Consider the following 22,458-nt stretch of genomic DNA (forward strand, 5'->3'; position numbering starts at 1 on the left):
GTTGGAGTCGCAAATCAGCAAGTGTGGGGTCTCAATAGTCCCTTCAGAAATTAAACTAAATCACTATTAATGCTTTACCATTATAGTTCCATTTCCATTTTTGAACTATGAAAAACCCATCGACAACTGTGAGTCAGGAAAAAGTCAAAAGCCTGTTAAATGTGGTGTAAAAATAGAGGAGCATTTCATAAAAACAATCAGATAATGGTAGTAGTGTGATGTTCTGGGTCGGCTTCAGGACTTGGATGATTTTCTGGAATTAATAGAACCATAAATTTGTGTCCTGTACCAAGAAACTCTTAAGGAAAATGGATATCTGGTCCTTAGTTTACAGATATTTCTAGCCATTATTCAAACTCCCCTCTGAAAAATTTCCAAAAGACTGTTTTTTTGGAAACCAGTCTTTTGGTCAACATACCGCAGTTTTGGGTCATTCCAAGTCATGTTGTGGAATGACCCAAAACAGGCTCATGTTCAAAAATCCTCCAACATGACTGAATTTAGCCATTTCTGGAAACGAGCGAGTCATTGTAATGTACAAAAATACTATCAGATACCCTAAATAAAATGTAAATTATACAAAATTAGGAAAGCTGATACATATTTTCATAAATGACTGAATATTCAACATGGTATTTTTTCTGTTCTTTTTAATAAACACCAGGTGTTTGCCCTTGCATACAGTGCAGTAAAGTGAAAAGCAATGATACAAATATTCACAGAAGTTTGATTTTATTTTTCTCAGTTTACATGCAAAATTCTACATGTACATAGTTTTAAGTGACATAAGTGCAAAATATTTACAATATTTTTTTTTTTTTACAGTGGGTGTTGAAAATGTGTAGCATCTTATATAGTGACAGTGTGGTGTCAGGCAACAACAAACAACCTTTGCACGATTTTTTTCGACCTTTTAAAGTTAGAACAGAGCATAGGTCCAATATTTTTCATAAATTTGCAGCCATCATTAACAAGTCATAAAGTGCGAGACGAGAGCCTGACATTATTGAATACTATTAGTACTCAATGAAATACCATAAATCCTGTAGGCAAAGAAATTTGCTCATATATAAAAATAACATTTACAGGAATTTAAAAAATCTAACAAGATAAAAATGGAGGGAAAAAAAGTCACTTCAACTAAAATTGTGCCTCCAGAAGACTTTTTTCTTCTTTGTAAAAGCTATGGAGCACTGAGGTAAAATACAAACCCCTCCACTCAGAGATCTTCAACAGATGTTACAACACGACTGCCTCTTTGAACGTGTCAATCCATCTATTCACAAAACAAACGACAAAAAAGGAGCAAATATTTTTGAAATCACTGCTGTCTCAGTGTGCCACAGCAAGCTGCATTTATCTTTTCTGCTGCACATACCTTTGGGCTGTTTGCACATCGTCTGCCCTGAAAATGTAGTGAAGTATGTTTTTGTGGACGAGCTTAAACTGCTGCTTCTGAGAGGAATCCACTTCTAACACGAAGCCCAACAGGGGCAGACTCTCTAAGGCTGCCACATCCTGGAGGTAGAACCAAAACAAAGGTAAATATCAGGCTAGTTCACGTATCTTTCTGCATCGGATGAACACGGGGAGATGTGCCTACCTCACTAGCAGCGTACGTGTATAGGACTTTGTCTTTAATGACAAACCACAGCCTCTTCCCCTGCTTCTTATTGTGCTTGATCCTCTGCAGATATCCACTCATGGAGGAATTATCCGTGTTTGCGGACACCTGAGACAAAAAAAAAAGTGAGTTTTTCGGTCTAAATTAAAAAAAGCTCTTGTGTTGTGACAGTATAACAAGCTATTTTAGTTTCAGTCCTCAAAGCACATTTGAGAAAGTGAATATTCATAATTGTGTTGTGTGTTTTCTGCAGAGTGCCCTTTAAAAGTATACAAACGTGATGTATCCCCAACTTCCAATGTATTTTATTGAAATGTATACAAGGCAATTAAAGATTAAGGTTTTATTTTGCTGTATCAGAGTAATAAAGGGCCTGATACAAAACAGATGGCACATATTGCAGATTTTTATTTGTGAATTAATTTGTGTAGTTTTGCTTCTACTTTGCATTGATCTATCACAAAAGAGTGCGGCTTGTGGCTCTAAAGCACATGTGGCTTTTTAGGTCTTCCACACAAGCTCTGAATAACCTTGGCTAAAACTTATATTGTACCACATAATTTTTGAATGTATAAAGAATAAAAAGGCTAGTTTTAGTAGTTTTTAGTTAATATATGCATCAAATGCATGTTTGTTCTTTTTGGATAATTCTTGACAGAAATGGAAGGAACTGATAAGTTCCTCTCAACATTTTCTCTCCGTGGTTCTAAAAGTATTTTTCTTCTTTGTCCTAAAAACTAAAAAGAAAAATTTTACCAAAAAACAAACAGCTTTTCATACATTTGTATTTATAAAGCATAATAAGTTAACTTTTTCTTCCTTAGTTTTACAAAATTGATAATAAGTTAGGTTCCTCAGATTATTAAGGCTGCTGAGTTCAGGTATGTCACACTTCTTTCATTGCAAGACATAATAAACATGGAGCATGAATACTTTTGCGAAGCACTGTATGAACAAAGTGTCATTCAAATTAGGGCTGGGGGATATGAGGAAAATATAATATCCTGATATATTCTTGCTATATCACGATATATATCACGGTATTCTTAAATGAGCTCCAATGTTATTTTAAACTATACTTCTTGCAGCATGGTGTCACCCACGCAAGTTCCCGCCCCCATTTCCCTGCCAGACTTAAATGTAAGCTCATATAAAAAGGGATGCAGTGTTTTGCTATGAACTGTCTACACTATGACTAGATAACAAGGTGAGAAATAAGTTTTAATTAAGAGAAAAAAAATAGCGAGGGAGAGGGAAGTAGTTCAGTTGTGCTTGACTTTGACAAACTTAACAAATATATGTGCTGTGGAATAAGGTGTGTCTTGGTTCAGCTTAAAAATAAAAAGGCGACCTACACACAAACTGACAGAGCATCAGTAAAGCAGGTGTTTAAATTAGCTAATAAGCCACCGCTGTGGCTAATGGCACCAACAGCTAATCTACCACAGTGATGATCACTTATTAATAATCGCAAAATGCACATCAAGTCTAAAAGCATAAAACTGTAACGAACTGAATGTTCCGCTCTGTGTGGGGGTAATGTTTGAGTGTTTTTGGTGCTGAATCCTGATAAAGTTGCATTGTTGTCAGTTGCTATGGCAACGAGTCTGCGTGTATAGTAAAGCCGACAAAGAACAGAAAAAAGAATGAGTGGTTTTGAGTTATTATTCCCATTACAGATCACTAAACGAATCATACCTACATCTCCAGGTTTCACTTTAACGAAATAGTTCCGCGGCGGCGGCGCGGAAACGGCATGGAAAAGAATAGTCTGATTAGGCAGTGAAATTAATTTGTGATACAACCTTTTGTTGCAATAGTTTTATAGCATGTTTCGCAAATTACCTCATTTTGTTCGAAATCCTCCATATAAAAACCACTGCCAAATTTTTGGTTCAGCGCCGTTTCTCTTCGGAATTAACAGAGTTTATCTGATTCCTCTTCAGTTACCGTCTCATTCCAAGTACACCGCTCGCCTCAAACTCTCGCTGTTTGTTTTCTCCGCAGCGTGATTGGTAGAAATATTTCAAGTTGGGAGGCGGGAGGGACTAGTGATGCATTCATAGGGTGTCGGATACAGTTTATTATTTGAACGACAATTTATACTCGATGGTTGCGATATAGCCATTTTAAATATCGCAAATTGAAAATATCGGGATACATCGAGTACACTCGATACATCGCCTAATTCAAATCAGGACAAAGCATTAGTACCTCTTTCAGGGCCGCTGGTATCCTCTTATGTTTCCTGTTAAATGCAACTGTTGCCTTGGATCCAGGTGACAATGTTGCTGCTGAGGCAATTTCACCTGTTGAACAGAAAGTGCTTTAACTCTGAGAACATGTTTATGAACCTCCGGTGTCTGTTCTAGGGATATGTGACAACCTGAGAGTGTAGAAGAATATGCAAGAATGGCAATGTGTTGGTATCAGATTGAAAGCAATGACTCTAAACATGTTCAGGCTTACTTTTATGTTGAAGAATGTCGAAGCACTGGTCACACACTCGTGCTGACTGCTTCTTTAGATATGCAAGACCGTGTTTATTGGAGGAACAAGCCTGGCAAACCACCTGGGGGGATGAAACCGCAAAAACATTTCGGTAACATGTTATAAATGCCAATACATAAATCTGTTTAGTTGTTTTATTTAAGCACTTTAATTGTCAGTTTGGAAGTTTTGATATGTTATTAAACAGCAATTACATGTAGCAGAAAGATGTCATATCACTGGAACTATGGAAAAGTACAAAAGTAGTAGGGGAAGCTAACAAGCTAATCAGCCATACAACATTTGTTTTAGCAGACTTTAGCCGACAAACTGAAAATGTTTAAATCAGGTAGGTAGAAGTCTCTTTGATATGAACACTTAGACTACTGTTTTCCTAACAAGTCATTGTCAGAGTTGATGTCATTTCACTCAGTCAAATTATGTTAGCTTGTTAGGAATGTTACTTACTTTCCAAACAAGCTAACACTGAAATTACATCTTTTTATAACAGCTAATTAATTACCTCTTACTTCACAAAACAGCTCTTTAAAAATCTCCAAATAAACCCTTTTAATTTTCTCAGGGTTTCCCTTACAGTGTCCTACCAAAGTAAACATACACCCTGCAACCTCTTTACATTTAAAATAAAATAATAACTTCAATGTGTTTTGATCCAACTTCTTATGAAAGATCAACACAAAGTAGTTTCAGCTCAATAATTTCATCTAATCATCTGTTTCGTCCCACTTTTCACATCTAGAAACCTACAACTATTTTGCCTTTTTTTTTTTGCAAAATAGCTGTAGGTTGAAGAAAGAGCATCCAAGAATATACATTTTTAAGTAAGATCCTTATTCAGCCATAGGTCTGGACTTTGGATGGGCCATTTTAGGTTATGATTTAAACCTTTCCAGTGCAGCCTTGCTTCGGGTGTAAGGATGTTGTCATGCTGGGATCGGAACAAGTATTTTCCAGACTAACTTAGTTTCCAGGACTGTCCTGATTTTAACTCCATTAATCTTCTCCTCAACTCTGATCAGTTTTTCTATAACTGCTGTAGAAAAATATCCCGACAGCATGATGCTCCCACCACTGTGTTTCACTGTGGGAAAAGTTTGTTCAGAACAATGTGTATTCCTCCACACATTACCATGGTGCTTTTGACCTTTGCTGATGAAACAGAACTCTGTACGATTTTCAAAGCCAGGGAAATTGTTTTAAAAGCTAATTCTGCTTAAAATGTTTGCAAAAGTTTATTCCTGTGTTACCATGATGCTGTAACAAAACTCAGTTTGAACTCTGTTCGTTAATTATTTGACTGGTTGCACTAGGTATTATTTTGGAGCATTAGATGAAGGTTAAGAATGCAAAACTATTTAGATGTTCATTTGTAAACATATATAACGTGTCACTTCCTACCATTTCACATCTACACACCACTTTGTGTTAAGTCAAGAATGTATACAAATACTTTTGCAAGGCACCACACATTTTCTACTGGATGTATAAAACAGCTGCATAGTTCTTTTGAAAGGGGCAATCTATAGTTCTTATTTGTCAATAAAAAATGATTTCAGAAATTATACTTGTCCTTAAAGAGTATAAATAAAAAAATAACATAAAAAAATCCTGCATGTATTTGTCTACGAACCTTTCCACATGCACGGCAGTGGTGTCTCCTCCACGTCAGGGTAAAGTCACAAGTGCAGATCATGCACATGGTGGTCCGTGTGTCCGGGATCCAAATGGGGGCTGTGGATCCCAAAGGTGGACCATCAACGCTTTCGCCCAAATTTTCCTGGATGAAAGCAAAAATGATGCATTGAAGTTCCCACTCGCTGTTGAATCATGCACGCTAAAGTCTGAGTGTTTAAATCACAGTGACTTAGGATTTTAGATCACAAAACAGAAAAGCGTACGCTGAAAAATGTTCTTACCTCAGCTGGCTTATTATTAGATATAAAGCTAATTTTCTTCTTTGTATATTCACTGATGGCCGAGGAAATAGTCTTGAGCCATTCATCTCGCTCTGCAGCCGAACTTTAAAAAGAGAAAAGGTAAAACCCTCCACATAAAACCAACAGAGTGATCTCATATTGGCGATGGATTGAGAACAAAAAGCCTTTTTCAAACTTACCTTGCAGAGAGAATAAAGGAGCGCTCCACACTTTCTATGTTCAGCTCATTCTGATAGGCCTCTTGACTGGGTTTGCTAACCTGCAATTATTAGCATTGTGAACGGCTTTAGCAGCCTGAAACTCATCGAGATCGTATGAATGTGATTACATGAAGGATGGAAGAAAAAGGCGAAGCTCTCACCTTCATCCCAGCCAGAGACAGCATGTTTTTAAGCTTGTACTGGCCTGACTGAACAGGGGTGGTGTACAACAACACGTCGCTAAGCTGAAAGACAGACAAAAAAAAAAAGAAAAAAGCAGACATTTTACATCCATTATGTAGCATAATGGATGTAGCGGTTTCTTGTTCTCTTATGTCACCACCGAGATTTGCAGCAGAGTAACTTTGGTTTCTCTACAGACTCAGAATATGAAGAGTGATTCTTTTTTTTTCCACCTAGGTGACAGATTTATCATGTGGAATCCTATTGTAGGACAAGTTGAAGTTTTAATTATGGTGCTCCATTTATTAATGTGATCCTGGTTGAATGATTTTTGAAACCTCATGCTTAAATATTGGCAATCTTCCTGTTTGGATATGATTTCGGTTTGATAAATCAAAGACTTATGAGGACTTTTTTCTGATCTTATGTAGGAAAATATGTCTACCACTTGAGGTTGTTATAAAATTCCAATATTGAAAGATTACATCATTTAATAAAGCGTTAAATAATAGTGAATTACTTACTTATCATATAGTAATCTAATTTATAATAGCACTAATCGACAAGGCAGAGAGGAGAGGAATTAAAGGGAAGATTAATTTTAGGCTGAATGCCTACATGGTACTTAAAAAAATAGAGTAGTTCTTTGTTGTCAGCTTAATTCTGACACATAAGCTCCTTATATTAGACCACAGTGTTACTTAAATCACAAAATGTTCTGCTGCATTTGGGGGGGGAAAACCTTTCTTTTTGGACTGATTGTGGAACTGGTTGAGATAAGCAGCATATTTGTGCTTGCATTACTTTTTATTACCCAAAAAAACAACAAATATGAAGAAGGTAGCAGTGTACTCTACCAGGAAGAACATTCTGGGCTGCATGACCTTCCGGGACAGCTTCATCAGGACGCCCTCTTTGATAAAGCTCTGGAGCATAAACACCAGAGAAAACATGTTTATTTAATTTAGCTGCTTTGGTCCAACCGTTTTTATTCATAAAACGTGAAGAGTAAAACCGATTCTTCGGTGTCTCACCCGTCCTGGTTGGACGATCTCATGGTTGCCGTTCAGACGACACTGAACCTGAACCAGCTTCTGGAAGTTATCCTGGAATGAAAGCAGCAACATTAACAGGCGTTTCATATTTATGTTATCAAAATTCCCATATGTGTTTTGATGCAGCTCTCACCCCATGTTTCATGATGTCATTGGCATGATTGGCCACCTCTTTCACAAGAGAAAGGGCAGCTGGTTGGATTGAGAAAACGTGTTTTAATTTGTGTTTTCAGATGAAACGCATTGATTATCACACAGTGCCTTGCTCAATATAATCCATTCAAAGCAGTTCCCTTCACAATTTGTCAAATAGGTCATTTTTTAATATTCATCGCAGGGCGGACAGGCTTGATAGGAAGATGGTTAAGCTGACCAAGAGCCCTTTACCTTTCCTAAACCTTCTTTAACCTTCACCAAAAAGCCACAAGTAAATGGTTTAGATCAAGTTATATTGATGTGCTAGAGGGTTCCAGACCTAAATCCAATTAGGAATTTGTCTTAGACTTAAAAATTTATATCCACTGGCATTTTCCTTCCACTTCATGATTATGGACCAGCACATAGAATCCCATTAAGAAACATTGCAGTTTGTAGCTGTAATATCACATAATGGGGGAAAAAAAGCTATACAATATGAATACCTTTGCGAAGAACTTAATTTTACATTACGTAATAAAACACGGCTGTGAGTTTACCTTCTGTGTCTTTGTAGTCATCTGAGTCTACTGACAGATTTTTTAGGTACTCTGCAAAAGAGGAAAAACGATTTTAGAGTCAGGATCAACAGCAAAGGCGCATGAAGGGAAAACTTGAAATACCACTCCGGGTTTCAACTAATCGCTTTTTGGAGATGTAAATTCCAGGAATGTTGTGGAAATACAATCCTGGGTGAAAGGGTCTGCAGGTCCTTATGTAATGTAATTACACAAGAGCAAGTGACCTGGAGAATTGTTCACATTTTTGGACTTGATCCATTTGACGCACAAAACACTTCGAAAGCTTCTGTTATGTCACTAAATCTGATTTGGGCAGATCCTTAATAATAGGTGGACTGTTGAAGTGAACTAACTTTTAAGTTTTGGACACTAGAGGGCAGAATGGGGTAGAAGATGAAACCTTGAAGGCTGGTTAGACACAAACAGTTGATATTCCACAACAATGATAAAATTTTAAGCAAAATGAATGCAAAAAGACCTTGTCACTCAATAGTAGATGAAGATATTTGTGTTGGACGTACCTGTGAGCAGCAGCTGGTACTGAGGGATCCTCTGAACTGGCTTCAGCAGGTAATGCTTCACAGCTAGGTTGGCACAGCGAGGACTCGTCTTAATAAAACGAAACAAAAAGAGACATCCTTCTATTATATTCTGACACAAACAATGTAAAGCCACCAACACAGATACACCTCCCCAGACTGGTTTGGCCAGCAGGATTACCTCAAATTCTTTAACCACAGCGCCGAATGCAGAGTTCTTCTTACTCTGCTCTACTAGTAGGGCCACATTCTTGTCGAACTCGCGGATGTAAGTGGAGTACATCTTTAGATAGGGCCCTTTCTTCAGGAAGATATCAGCCACCTGAGAACTCTCATCCCTGTAAACGAGACAAACCGAGTCAACTCGATCTAATTAGGAGGTTGCTGACGTTCCGGTGGTTACCATTGCCTGCATATTTCTTTACAATCTCAAAAATTAAAACTGAAAAATGCTTGAAGATTTCGTTTTCCTGATTAACTCCGATTTAGTATTTATCTGTTTATCTAAAGTGCCTGAGAACTGCTTCACATATCTTTTGAACGGAGCTGACAGATCTCTGTCACCTGTAAGCCGGTATACCAGCCCAGGACCACTGGACTAACTCCCACAGTTCCTTTGCAGTTCTTGGTTTTGCTTCAGAGGCATCATGGTTTCTATTTCATGGAAGTTTTTTGGCCATTCTACAAAGCCAGTCTTATTGGTATGGAAACTAGACGTTACTGGCTTGCTGGTGTTTTTGGGGTTGTTGTCTTGCTCAAATGCTCATTCCAAACACACCATCTCTTCAGAGTAAAAAACACAACATGGCCAGTTCAAGTATTTTGATGCGTTTGAACTGGTCCCTGATAAGCAACATGAAAGATTAATTGTTGAAGAAACGCGTGCCTATGATGATACCTGAACAACCATTCTTCACAGAGAAATATGGCTTTAAATCAATGTTTGGGGGTCACCTGATGTGGCCCTTATGTCCCAAAACAACAGTCTCGCTCTCATCAGCTGCACAGTTTCTCTCTCGTCCAGTCAGTGTGTTAGTTTAGAAATCATAACCTCAATTTTTTTCAACCACGATGGGTCTTCATGCTAACAACTTGGCTTAATTTTATGAGTTAATTATTTTCTCCACTTGCATGTTGTCTAATGCCTTCATCCTTAGACAATGGTCGCCTGTACTTTCACACAATAAATGACCCGATTTATTTTATTACTTGCATTAATAACTTATTCATTATGCATGGATATAATTGCAATCAAAAACACATGACTGATCTGGTTAATGACATTGGACTGTTATTGTCCAATATCACTGACCAGGTGTTGGACAGTAGGAACATCTATGTAGCAGCAACAAAACTGCTGCTGTAAAGTCTGACTTTTAGTCAAATTCACAGCCTTAGGTGGGTTTGATATTAAAGGGACTCACACACATTTGTGCATCTAAAAATTCATAAATATAAAGTAACTTTATACCAGTTGGCAACTCTCTGCTCCAGCTCTTTAAGCAGATCCTGGTTGAGTTCATAGAGCTGAGGGAGATAGTACAGGATCTGATTGAGATGACGTTCCTCAATCACGGGCTTCCCGTTCTGACGAGATGCCTTGTGCACGGCCTCACGGAAGTCCTGTTGGTCAGAGACGCGGATAACATCAAATTCAGGAATTTGATGTTACACACACACACACACATAAAAGACAGGATTATGCTGAATAAGGCGCCTGTAAATCTGGTTTGAGTTACTACATAGGTTCAGGCATTGAACGTCCTGTAAATCACTAACCCTTGCCTTAAAGCTGACTCAGCCATACTAAAGTTTTCCATTTAAAAGAAGACCAAAGAGGAAGTCACGGGCTACATCTCAAGCTGATTACACATTAAGAAGTCTTACATTTCCCAAAACTATGACTCAAGGCTGAAACAAGAGGGCAGAGAAGCCAGAGGCGTCACTAAACAAATCTTTCAGATGACGTGGCATCTTTTAAGTGGTTTATAGGGCAGGTGGCAAATAAAACTGCTTTTTAGTCTAAGTGCCAGGAAAAACAACAACTCCTGTGGTGAACATTTTCTGCTCCAACAGCTGATGCAGAAAAAGTTGGGTCACATGGAAATGTTGCGGCAGCAAATTAGGGAAAGGGGATAAAAAAGAGAGGACTCTGCAGAGAAAACCGATAACTGAGAGTAAATAATTGTGTTAAAACTCCATAACAAGGCCAACAAACTGCTGTGGTGTTCTATTTGGTGGATTTTGATTTTTCTTTTTGCTTGTTCTCCAAACACCAGATCTGAATATGTGACTGTTCTGCATTACTGGACATTCTTCCTCCGCATATATCAGGGATTTAACCACTTCCCGTTCATGTGCACATGATTCAGCCCAACTATGCTCTCATTTCATAACCTTTCTTCTCCTGCAAATATCAACTACGAGGTTGCATGTACGTTTTAGAAAATAAGGATGTAAAAAATACAACAATGGGGGGAAAAGCAAGTATGTTTGTTTTGGGGTTTTTTTTTCTGTTCCCAAAAGGTTCAGACTCAACGTAAAGAAAAATAAATTTGTATGAAATGAATGGTAAATAATTTAAAAGTTTTCATTTAATAAGTAAGAAAATTGTCCTCCGTAACATTGTGAGATTTAGAACTGGCCTCCATTTTGTCCCTTCCTACATGTAAAACTATTTCTCACCCATTCGCCTGAACCTACATCTATCAGTTTAGATTTCTTTTTATTTCAGTATCCATATGAATAGTCAAAAATGCTCAAATCTCATGTATAAGTTAATTCAATAATGTATCATTTTCGAAGGAATTTGCAAAACATCATATTTCAAGTTATTCTGATCCAGATTTTCATTTGGATCACTTTACTCTTACGACTCCGACAGACATCTGACTAGGGATGTGCTGATTACTGGCATTAAACTTTTAAAAAATGATGGTTTCATACATATTAAACTTTCCATAGTTTAGAAGCACTCAATGGTTTGGGTTTAATTTCTTTCCTGGAACATTTACTGAATGTTTCACTTCTCTTTAACACTTTTTCTAGCTACTGAACTCTGAGATAAAGGCCATTGGTGACAGACAAACAAACAGACAAACCCAAGAACTCTGAGTAACCTTCTGCCAGTAGACATGACATATTATAGCTGCACGTCCCCAATGACAAAAAAACTAACTAAAGCATGGTCAATAAGAAACATCCTGTGGCAGGAAGCTGCATTTTGTGGCTGAGAGAGTCGGGTACGAAACAGTCAAAATTACAAAAAGGCATGAATGGTAAAGGGGCAAAATGACAGCACTCAAGACGTTCTCAAATCATTAGATGGAGCTTCAAGACTTTGGTGTGCCGGATTCTATAAAAAAGCCATTGAATTTTTGGCCATACAGATGGGTTTCCCCTTCACTTAAAGAAAAAAGAAATCACTATACTGTGACAGATGTATTTGTTACCATGGTGTAAGCTCTGTCTACCAGATGGCGTAAAAAGAAAAGTAAAAAGTTATAGTTGTTTAGCTGGTTTTTTGACTGTGGGAGGAAACCAAAGTACCCAAAGAGAAACCACGCATGCATCAGAGAGAATAATGAAACTCCATGCAGAAAAACCAGAGGCTTCGTTTCAAACCCAGGACTTTCTTGCTGCAATATGTGACAGTCCTGCCAACTGTTCCGATGCGTAGCCCTTGTTGCGATAGTTAAATCAAAATGTGCTTTTCATAGGCGTTATCAGTCATGTGGTCATAAAACTGGCTATGTCTCAAGACACAAATAAGGCCAAAATCTATGTCCATTCAAAAATGGCCCTAATAGAATCACTTCAAGGCCTGAAGACCATCAAGAAATGGCTGCGATGCATGCTTTTCTTACAACGTATGCTCTGCTAAGTTGTACATTTTTGAAAGAAGCTCTGCAGGAGTCTGTTTTTGTTCTTGAACTTTTTCCAAGTTGTCCAACAGTTCCAAATTCAAAGTGAAGATCTTCCAGACATCCAAGCCTTGAAGTAAGAAAGACCATCGCCACTGGCGTATGTCAAGTGACCTCAGTGGCTTTCTGTTTCCAAATGTGTCTCTAAGACAAAGAGACAATTTAAAAGGGAGCCCAAAGCCTGTGAGGGTGCAGCTGGTCACCAATACAGACAATAATAAAGGCAATGGCATGTGCTGAACTCAAACATGCTCTTTGTCCTTGGCCTAGGTGGACCCTGATGTAAATATTTAGTCAAAATATATGGTACTAGATGCAGCTAGTAGCTTTATTTAGCTTAAATATCAAGTCACATTTTAGTTTTTTAATGAACATTAAATCTGTCTGTGTCAATTCTTGGTGTTGCAAGTTTCACTGAAAGCTTTTCTTAATAATTCAATAAATCGTATTCATGTCACTATGGGGTTAAACAAAACAGGGCAAAAGTGAAGACGCGAGGTATGAAGGAACAGGGTGGGGATTGTTGTTGTCGGTCAACATATACAAAATACCTGCATTCTTTAATGTGCGCTGTCACTTGTAAAAAACACCTTACAGGAAATGTTGTGGAGGAAACTCATAATCATTTGTGCCTTTGATTAAAGATTAAATTCCTTAGAGGAAAGAAGAGGTTTGTCAGTCTAAATAACAAATTTCTTCCATCTGAGTTTACTGACAGTCCGGGGAACACCGAGAGGAATGTGAAAAAACAAAACTGAGGGCGGTTATGCTGCTCAGGGAGTGCCCCCGTTTCTGTCACTAATGAAACCCATCTGGAGAAACTGAGCTCAGGCAGCTTTGAGGCGCTCGGTCTAACAAGACTCTGTTATTGTCACGACAAAAACAAAAGGGGTTCTACGTGGACTAAAAGGCCATTTTGATTGGATGTGCGGTTACTTACAACATGAAGCAGCTTCAGGACGTCAACAAACCTACAAGAAACAGGAATGGAGAAAAAGTAAATGAGGGTGCAATCAGCGAGTGAGGAGCTAATTATTTTTAAAATTATACAAGTATTAGAAATAACCTTAGGCACATATTTCCCTGTAAAGACTGAGCCAAATCAAATGAGGCCTGTTGGTTCAAAATAGGTTAACATCATACATCACATGCATATTTATAAAGTGAAACAGCTTCAAAACCGTTTCATGGAAAATGTTTCTGAAATAAATTTATCTTCTATGGATATTATTTGAAATTTTTGTTAGGTTTCTGCATTTTGTTTCCATTTAGTCATTTCTATCTAAAATATACCAATCCAGAGGAAGTCATATATCTCAAAACTAAATTAAAAATAAAACCAAAGCTAATAACCACAGTTGATACAAACTCTTCAAGTTCCATACAAATGTTTTCATTGCTTTTTAAAATTGTGTCCCATTACAACCACTAATGATGAGAATTGATAGGCCAAGCAGGACAAACGTGTTAACTGGAAGGTCAAATTAAGCAGGTTTTCAAATCTGCCAAGAAGTAAAAATCTTAAAAGTGTGGCTTGCATATGCACTAAAGCAGGTTGTCTCTTGCTATGTGTCCCAGCTTTGCACATCTAGACAGTATGGAGCTTTCAGCATTACAAAAATGTCAGAACAGATGGAGAATGTCTGTCGCATCAATTTTCAAGTTTTGCCAAAGACTCTTGGTAAAACTTGTTATATTGAGTTTTGGGTTTTTAGCCACACAGAGTTTACATGTAGGCAAAACAGCTCTGAACTAATGAGAGCATAACCTGGCCTTTGCCTTTCTACACAATTCCACTAGATTCTCATCTTCCTTCATTGAGCTCAATTTCTCAGGATGAATTTTATCCGGGCCAATTAGTCCCAGATGAAATTCAGAAGGAGGAGTTGTGAAAGATGTCGATTTCCTGCACTGTTTTAGAATTGTAGCCTGTTTATGGATGTAGTTTGTTAATGTTAGCATAGGAAATGAACGGAGCCATTCAGCCATTCTCGTTTCCACCAAAGATTTTCTTCTTGACAGTTTTCCTTGAAGGCCAGGTTTGTAGAGTGCACAGCCAATTGTTGTGCTGTCCACAGTTTTCCCACCTCAGCTCTGTCTCCTGCTCCAGAGTTACCATGGAGTTATTGTAAGCTGCTCTGTTTCCTGGTTTCCTTGCTTGACCTGCCAGTTTAGGTAGACATCCATGCCTTTATTCCTGTCATCGTTTTGCTGTTTGTTCACTAATGTCCTCTAATAAACCTCTAAGGCCTCCACAAAGCACCTGGGTTTATTCTGAGAATAAATTAGACACTAAATACTAATTAGGTGACCCATGAAAGAGAATTGGTTGTACCACATTTTAATTTAGATGGAATGAGAGTATAGGATGCTGAGTACAAATGCATGCCGCACTTTGTAAAAAAAAAAAAAAAGCTAACTTGGAAGTCATGTATTATTATGCATTGATAGTCGACACTGCACCTATCAATGCTACTTTGCATTAGTCTGTGACAGAATATAAGCTTGTGGTTGTAACAAAACATTAAAGAGTCCAAAGGAGTTGAATACTTTTCCAAGGAACCACATAACCTAGAGAGCATGTGTGAGAGAGATTAATAACATTTAACTCACACACTCTCGGAGGTCATGATTTCGGTAGCGATGTGTTGTATCTTACTTTTCTTCTGTCCACTCTGCACCTATAAAAGATGCAGAACCAGAGTTTCATTCAGCACATTAAAATGTCTGTGTTACAGACAGTGAGCACATTCAAGCAGAGCTTCCATTTCAGTGCTGAAGTGAACAATGAGAAGAAAGGAAGGACAAATGCTGTGAGGTGATTCTAGATACACAAACCTATCGACGTCTGAACCTCACCGTACAAGGCGCTGGATGCTCGGTGTCGTCTTTGTCTGAATTGACGCTGCTATCATCTTCATCGTCCTCATCGGAGGTGTTAACTGCGATGTCATCATCGGAGAGAGAATCACTAATAAACGCCGCCTCCTCATCAACAGAGTTTCTGTTCAGATTGCATGAAAATGTTAGTACAAAATTAGCAAATTCTGTATATAACACACAGACATGTTTTGACACGTGGTTAGCAAACAGGAAAGAAAGCTGGCTTATTAAAATAGTGACTGAGCGAGATAAGAGGGGGTTTTAATTTATAACACTTGCTTCAGCACATTATCTGATGACTCGTCCGCTACAAAGAAAGCTTATTCTTTCTCTCTCTCTCTCTCTCTCTCTATATATATATCATGCTCAAATTGAAAGGAAGTTTTACAAACAAAAACCAAGAACAAAGTTAGCATGCAAGAAAAAAACCCCTCTGAAATACAAATGATCACTTCTGTCACGCCCCGCTAACACCAGTCCAGCTGCTTGTATATAGTCAGAGAGTGTTAATTTGGATTGATTCTGCCAAACCCAACAGGTGTCTTGAAAACATGAACCAGGCATAAATTACAAACCATGACAGAGATCAGTAAGCTTGCAGCTTACTGTGTTCAAAAAGATTACAGTGGAAAAAAAAAAAATGCTTTCAAGATGCCTCTAAAATTCCACAATTCCCTCGGGGAGCGCTGCAGCTGAAACGGCGGCGCCACCCTTAAAACAACTGCACAGAAACATTACAGCCAGCAGTTCAGAGTGTTTAGGTCATACTGTGTTGTGTTCATAGGAGCTGTTGCTCTTACCTATGAACCATTCTTTGAGATCTGCTCAAAGTGCTTTCAGTATATATCTGTTGCTCAGTTTGAACTACAAAGACGAGGGAGGCATGTTTGGCCGTACAAAGCAGAAACCCGACAGACTTTTACTGTGTTCATTCTTCCTATTTGTGTGCACACATGCATTTCTAGCAATACTAGTGCAACATGTAGACAAGCAGTACAAACACACAGACCATATTAAACTTGGCATTTTCTGTCTGTTAAGGGACGCAGTCCTTAATAATCCCTGTGGAATACCTCAAGAGTCCTTTCCTCTTCCTGTCATTTTACTATACAATTCTTTGAGGATCATCGTTTTTAATAATTCAGTTTGATCCACATTTCTTCAACAGTAGCTGTGCTTAGCAAAAACATTTGAGATATACAAACATAAGTTCCCATATTACAGCCAAGGCTTCTTGCGCAGTTGTGGAGTTGGACATTTATGTTTTAATTATATCTAGTTTAGATTACTGCAGCTCTTTGTACATTTGCGCTTGATTGGTCATCATTAATGTTTTTGTAAGCTGTATAAAAGAGTCAGGTTCTGCCAGTACCCAAGTATTTTGTAGATGAACTAACAGTGACATCATGCAGCACACATTGATGAAGAGAACTGAAATTTAAGTTTACCTGTGGTATTCTGTTGGTGTCTGATAATGTTCTGAGTTTTTCACAAGAGAGAAATATGGGTCCTGTAGCTCATAAATCCCCTCATCGTCATAAGGAGATCTCGGCCAGCCCTCTGTGTTGAAACCTGGAGGAGAGTGAGCCTTTCCCACATTTACATTCTCATATTGTGGAATATCGTCATATAGAGGAATGGTCTCGTAGATGGGAGACACCTTGGGTTCAGGGTAAAGCTCATCTCCGTCAACACTCTGTTCAACGTCGGTTTGTGAATGATGGAAATTATTATCAGTGCCAACAAATACTGGGAAGTTCTGCTGTACATAAGGATCCCTGTGAGGTTCCGGTATGAAATCATTCGCAGTGGATTCATTAGTCCGGTCTGGTTTTGCTGGCGTCTTTGGTGGAGTCTTCTTGACGAGCTTCAGTTCTAGCATTTTCTTGAAGGTATTTCCCCTTTGTCCTTCAGAGCGACTGCAGTCAGCAGTAGAAAAGGATTTCGCTTTCTTTTTGGCGGTGCTACTACGAGAAGGCTTATTGTTTCCAGCCGCTGCATGTTTTTTGCTGAGTTTCTCGTCAGGAGTTAAAGGCAGTTCCCTTCTCATCAAGTCCTTCGATACTCCATCTGGTGCAGTACTGGCTTGCCTTGCCTCAAAGTCTTCTAACTTATTCACACCTTTACCCTCTAATATTTCCTTCTTCTGAATCAGTCCCAATGAGCTTTTGTTTCTACGATGCTTCCTTGGCATTTTGTTTTCCATCCTTTTGTCCTCTGTTGGCAAAATGGTGGTTGGAAGATCTTTGAGTTCAGGTTGTTTAAGCAAGGTGTGAAAAAGCAGATGGTTACTTTCTACCTGATCATCCACAACTTTCTTCTGCATCTTGTCAACCTCACCATCAACACATAACTCTATCTCATAAATGCTGCTGCCCCTGCTCAAATCTTCAACGCGCATGTCCTTAGACGGAGTCTGCATAGAAGGGGAAGGTGTGTTCAAATGGTTAGATAGCAAAGGCTTTTTCCTGAAAGGAGGGACTGGTGGTGGACAGGCTCGCCTTGCAGACAGAAACACTGGCGGCCTATTTTCATTACCGGGTTCGCTGACGGATAAGGATGAGCATCCTTTTCCGTCTGTTGATACCTCTACCTCTTTGACACTTGCTTCCCACTGTTCCTGGACAGCAGTTTCATCCCTGTCGTTCTCCACCTTTTCCTGATGGGCAGGGACATATCTCCTGGGTTTCCATGGAACAGGAAACCCAGGCTTCCTAAGGACTGGTGGGGCACGTTTGGGTTGTAACGCACTGGTTTGCTCTGTGCCAAGACTACCAGCCTGTTGTCCTGGTCCACATACATCTGGATGTATTGCACTGGACTCTATACCTTCACTTGATGATCTGGGAGATGGCCCAACACCGTTGTCAGTACTGAGACTGTAAGAGTCAAAGTTGTGGTTTTGGGTCCTGTTGACTTCATAATGATTAATGATGTGATCATTGCTTGAGGAGTTGTTCATCACTTGGGACTTGGTGTTGTTTGTTTTCCCTCGGTTGTTATCCTGAGACCCCTGAGGTATAGGAACAGTCTTTTGATTTTCTTCTGGCTTGCCTACTACGTGTGATGATTCAAAGTCTTTTTCCCCCTGCTCAAGTTTCTTGTTCTTGACGCATGCACAGTTTTCTTGGCTGCACAGGCAAATGGGAATAATATAATCCCAGTCTGGCTTCTTACTATGTGAAATTCCATTGTGAGAGTTAAGAGTAGCGACTCTTTGATGGGTTTCTAAAGCAGGTTCTTGTTGCGTCCTCTTCCAAATCAGGGGCTTGGATTCTGAAGGAGAGAGAAGTTTAGCTAGGCAGGGCTTGGGCGGAAGCGCTGGTTTAACCTTTTTTGGAGAGCCAGGGTACAGAGGCGAGAGGCCATCTCTTTTGGGGACTGGAGAAGACAAGACTGGCCTCTGCTTGGGAATGAACTTTGGCTTGGGGGCTACAGGTGGCTTTTCCATGCCTGAGGACAGAAACGTAGACAGGGAGCTTAAATGACAACACCAGACAATAATCTCATTAACTGGAAAGAAGTATGCAAATAATTTAAGAGAAAGATATTGCAGACAAATTAGCATGTGGCTGAATCAATGTACAAATCCTAATCAAACACAAAGTAAAGCCAATGTCTTTGGTTTTATTTTGGAGTTCAAACATGTGGGTTTGATAATAAAAAAGCACAAGATCAATATTTCAGCTTTTATTTTGAAGTATTTCTATCTATAGCTGATCCACAACTCTGAATATAGCCTTATTTGGAATGCAATACCAAATTTTTTACTGAAGAAAAATATTGGAACATGTGACAGACAGGTGTTGCCCAGATGTCTCACATTATGCTAATTACTCAAATAATCCATCCATCCATCCATTTTCTAACACCCTTGTTGTCTCTTAGAGGGGTCGGGAGGTGCTGGTGCCGATCTTCAGCTAACGTTCTGGGCGAGAGGCGGGGTCACCCTGGACAGGTTGCCAGTCTGTCGCAGGGCAACACAGGACACACAACCATGCACACTCACACCTAGGGAGAATTTAGAGAGACCAATTAACCCAACAGTCATTGTTTTTGGACTGTGGGAGGAAGCCGGAGAACCCGGAGAGAACCCACTCATGCACAGGGAGAACATGCAAACTCCGTGCAGAAAGACCCCGGGCCGGGAATCGAACCCAAGACCTTCTTGCTGCAAGGCAACAGTGCTACCAACTGTGCCATTGTGCACTCAAAAAATAAGAAGTGATAAAAGTCTTTTCCCAGTTGCGGTTTACCTGTGGAGACTTTTTAGCTGAAGATGTAACCAGCATAAAAAGAAGTGAGCAGTCTGTGGGTGGAAAAAAAAACCATCAAGAAATGCCCCAAAAAACAAAGAAACCACTGGGTTACTAAGTCAGAGACAACAGCAGCTGATGACAGAAATACTGTGTGAGGAAAAAAATAATTAGAATAACTTCTGGAGGCAGCAATGACCTCCGGATGGGAGGACTGAAGGTGCCACAATGTGCTGTACTGTTCCAAGAAGAGTTATATACATACAGTGCAGCCCTTCCAGCATGTTCTGGGTCTTATTTCTGAGAAAAGCCTCCAAAGAGCAATGCAGAGGAAGCACCCCATCAGTTGCAAACCTTCCCCATCCGATGATGTAGCTGGCTGGATGATGAGTCCAGCCAGCTGCTCAATTCAGCCTCTTGTATCCAGAATCTCATTCTTTCAGTCATGATCCATGTCTCATGACTCATCAGAATCTAGACTGACTTGTAAATGGACAGTCTAGTCTCTTTGCTAAGCTCTTTTTTCACCACAGTGGAAATGACTTCCCACAAAGACTCCCCCCCTCATCTCGATTTACATCATGTTATCACTTGTGACTGAAACAGCAAGATATTTACCTTTAACTACCGGGTTGTTAAAGGTAAACCTGGTTGATTCGGGTTGAGATCAACCCTGAACCAGGAGGGAACAGTCCACATCATCAGAACCATGACCTTAGATTTAGAGTCTCCAGTTTTGATCTAGATTGTTTCATATTCAGCCTGGATCTGCTCCAGTCCATGCTGGAGGTAATAGGCTGAAGATGTAATCAGAATCATATCATCTGTTAAGCACAAAGACAATATCCTAAATATTCCAACCAGACACCATTTTCTCTGCTTGACAAGATCTAGTTAATGACCCAAAGCATCAGTTATTGAGGGGCATTTCCTCACCTAAAAATTTTATATTTTATATTTCAACTAATGTCTTCTTAGCTGTGTATCAGATCCAAATGTAAGTACCAGATAATATGAGTCAAAATGTTGGACTGTCCACTATTCACCCCACGCTGTCAAACCCTTGTTTGGCAAAAAAATAAAAATATTGGCCTTACTGCTCACTCTGTAAATCTACTAATCCCAACTACTAAAGAACCCTAAGGGGCTCCAGCGAAAGCGGTTTAAATATCACATGGCTTTCTTTATCAACCCCACTCCACAACACAATAATCCCACTAATGGCTCATGTCAACAAGCAAAGGAGGAGGAGTTGAAATGGGAGATGAAGAAGCTGGAGGCAAGCTGAAGAGGAAGGGGTGCAGGGAGTGTCAAAACAAACTTGCACATCTGGCTGAACTAGTGTCCCTGAATCATCTGTGCATGGCAGAAAAACATTCTGCCCTGTTGACAGAAAGGGATGAAGCTGTCGCAGACTTCCTTGTTTACAATGGCACAATGAGAACACCTGAATCAGAATAAATCATTCAGGAATAAAAAAAAAAAAAAAGAAAAACTCCATGTGTGTGTTTAATCCGCAGCCTAAATAAAGAGAGAAACGCGGTCAGATGCTTTGATAGTTTCATTCTAACAGTCTGTTAAATCAGAGATATTCTATACTTTAGAAGATCTTTTAACGGTATTGTTTTGTTTTTTTTATCTTAATTTACAAGTCATCGCAACCCTACAAGGATAAGCGTGTAAAATAACAGATGGCTAATTTCTAAGTATAGTTAAGAAAATACAGATTCCAAAAGAGGCGGTGAAACCACTAAAACTTACACTCTGTTTCTCAGCTGTGTAATATTGATACAGTTAAGCTGAACAGTTAATCTTTTCGGGTTGTATTGGCTCAGTTGGACCAGCTGTCACAATCAAAGCGTTACCAAAAAAAAAAAAAAAAAAAGAAGTCAGTCACTTACCTGGGTTCAACCTGTCCTCATTCACTTCGCCTTTAAAATGAAAACTGGAGCCCAAAACAAATCCTTCATGTCCGGAGAAGCTCCACGGTCGGCTCAGCGGAGGTTATCCGAGTCAAACGCTGACATTTTTATCTGTCTCGGGATCGAACAGGACTCGTAATGTTTCGACTCGGTAGAATGGACCCGCTCCTGTCACCTGAGACGCGTTAGTGAACTTCCTTTTTGTTTCCCTCGACCTCTAGGGGGCGTCAGAGGGCACATAATTCAGCAACAACCAAAACAAAAAGTGACTGGAGAGAAACTGGACTGCTATAAATATGGGGCGTAAAAGAAATTAAAAAATATATATATATATATATTTAACACAACATTATTTTCCCCTTTGTGTACCCTAGAGGCTCTTCCTTGTTGTATTAGGTTATAGTTTCTTTAAATTGTCTTTCATATAGCGTATTGTGTCATTGTAAATTTCCAGTCTCATATCTTTCCACATAGATCATCAGTTGTAATATTAACAGTATGACTAAGGAGCCACAAATATGATTGGAATCAGACTGGCAGACATCGTCTTCATTTTGTCTTCTACGTGAGATGTGTGAAGTAGAAAGTGTTTTCTCTTCCTGTTAGAGCCGTCGTCACGCTGTGCAGCCTATTTGTCTGCAGGCTGGTCAGTTGGTTCAAATGATGTACAGGAATTAAAACGAAAGAGTGGTAAGATCAGAAAAGATAC

At 39.2% G+C, this 22,458-nt stretch overlaps 1 protein-coding gene across 2 annotated transcripts; it reads right to left on the bottom strand.

Moving 5' to 3' along the window:
• Nucleotides 1-715: 715 nt before the first annotated feature.
• On the bottom strand, nt 716-21,946 carry LOC114159807 (FYVE, RhoGEF and PH domain-containing protein 6-like). Of its 2 annotated transcripts, XM_028042001.1 has the most exons (22): nt 21,729-21,946; nt 19,828-19,880; nt 17,020-19,024; nt 15,548-15,692; nt 15,302-15,369; nt 13,629-13,659; nt 10,237-10,388; nt 8,947-9,103; nt 8,748-8,835; nt 8,206-8,256; nt 7,644-7,702; nt 7,490-7,561; nt 7,313-7,381; nt 6,434-6,517; nt 6,252-6,331; nt 6,052-6,154; nt 5,766-5,912; nt 4,094-4,196; nt 3,839-3,933; nt 1,604-1,732; nt 1,379-1,518; nt 716-1,276 (listed from the first exon to the last, which is right to left on the bottom strand). In XM_028042001.1, the coding sequence occupies exons 3-22, from the start codon at nt 19,020-19,022 to the stop codon at nt 1,240-1,242; spliced, it is 3,813 nt and encodes a 1,270-aa protein (XP_027897802.1). In that variant the 5' UTR covers nt 19,023-19,024; nt 19,828-19,880; nt 21,729-21,946; the 3' UTR covers nt 716-1,239. The 2 variants fall into 2 exon arrangements, with proteins under 2 accessions (XP_027897802.1, XP_027897795.1); XM_028041994.1 differs by lacking the exon at nt 19,828-19,880.
• Nucleotides 21,947-22,458: the final 512 nt, after the last annotated feature.

This window comes from Xiphophorus couchianus, chromosome 2, assembly GCF_001444195.1.
Source record: "Xiphophorus couchianus chromosome 2, X_couchianus-1.0, whole genome shotgun sequence".
In the NCBI taxonomy this organism is placed as follows: domain Eukaryota; kingdom Metazoa; phylum Chordata; class Actinopteri; order Cyprinodontiformes; family Poeciliidae; genus Xiphophorus; species Xiphophorus couchianus.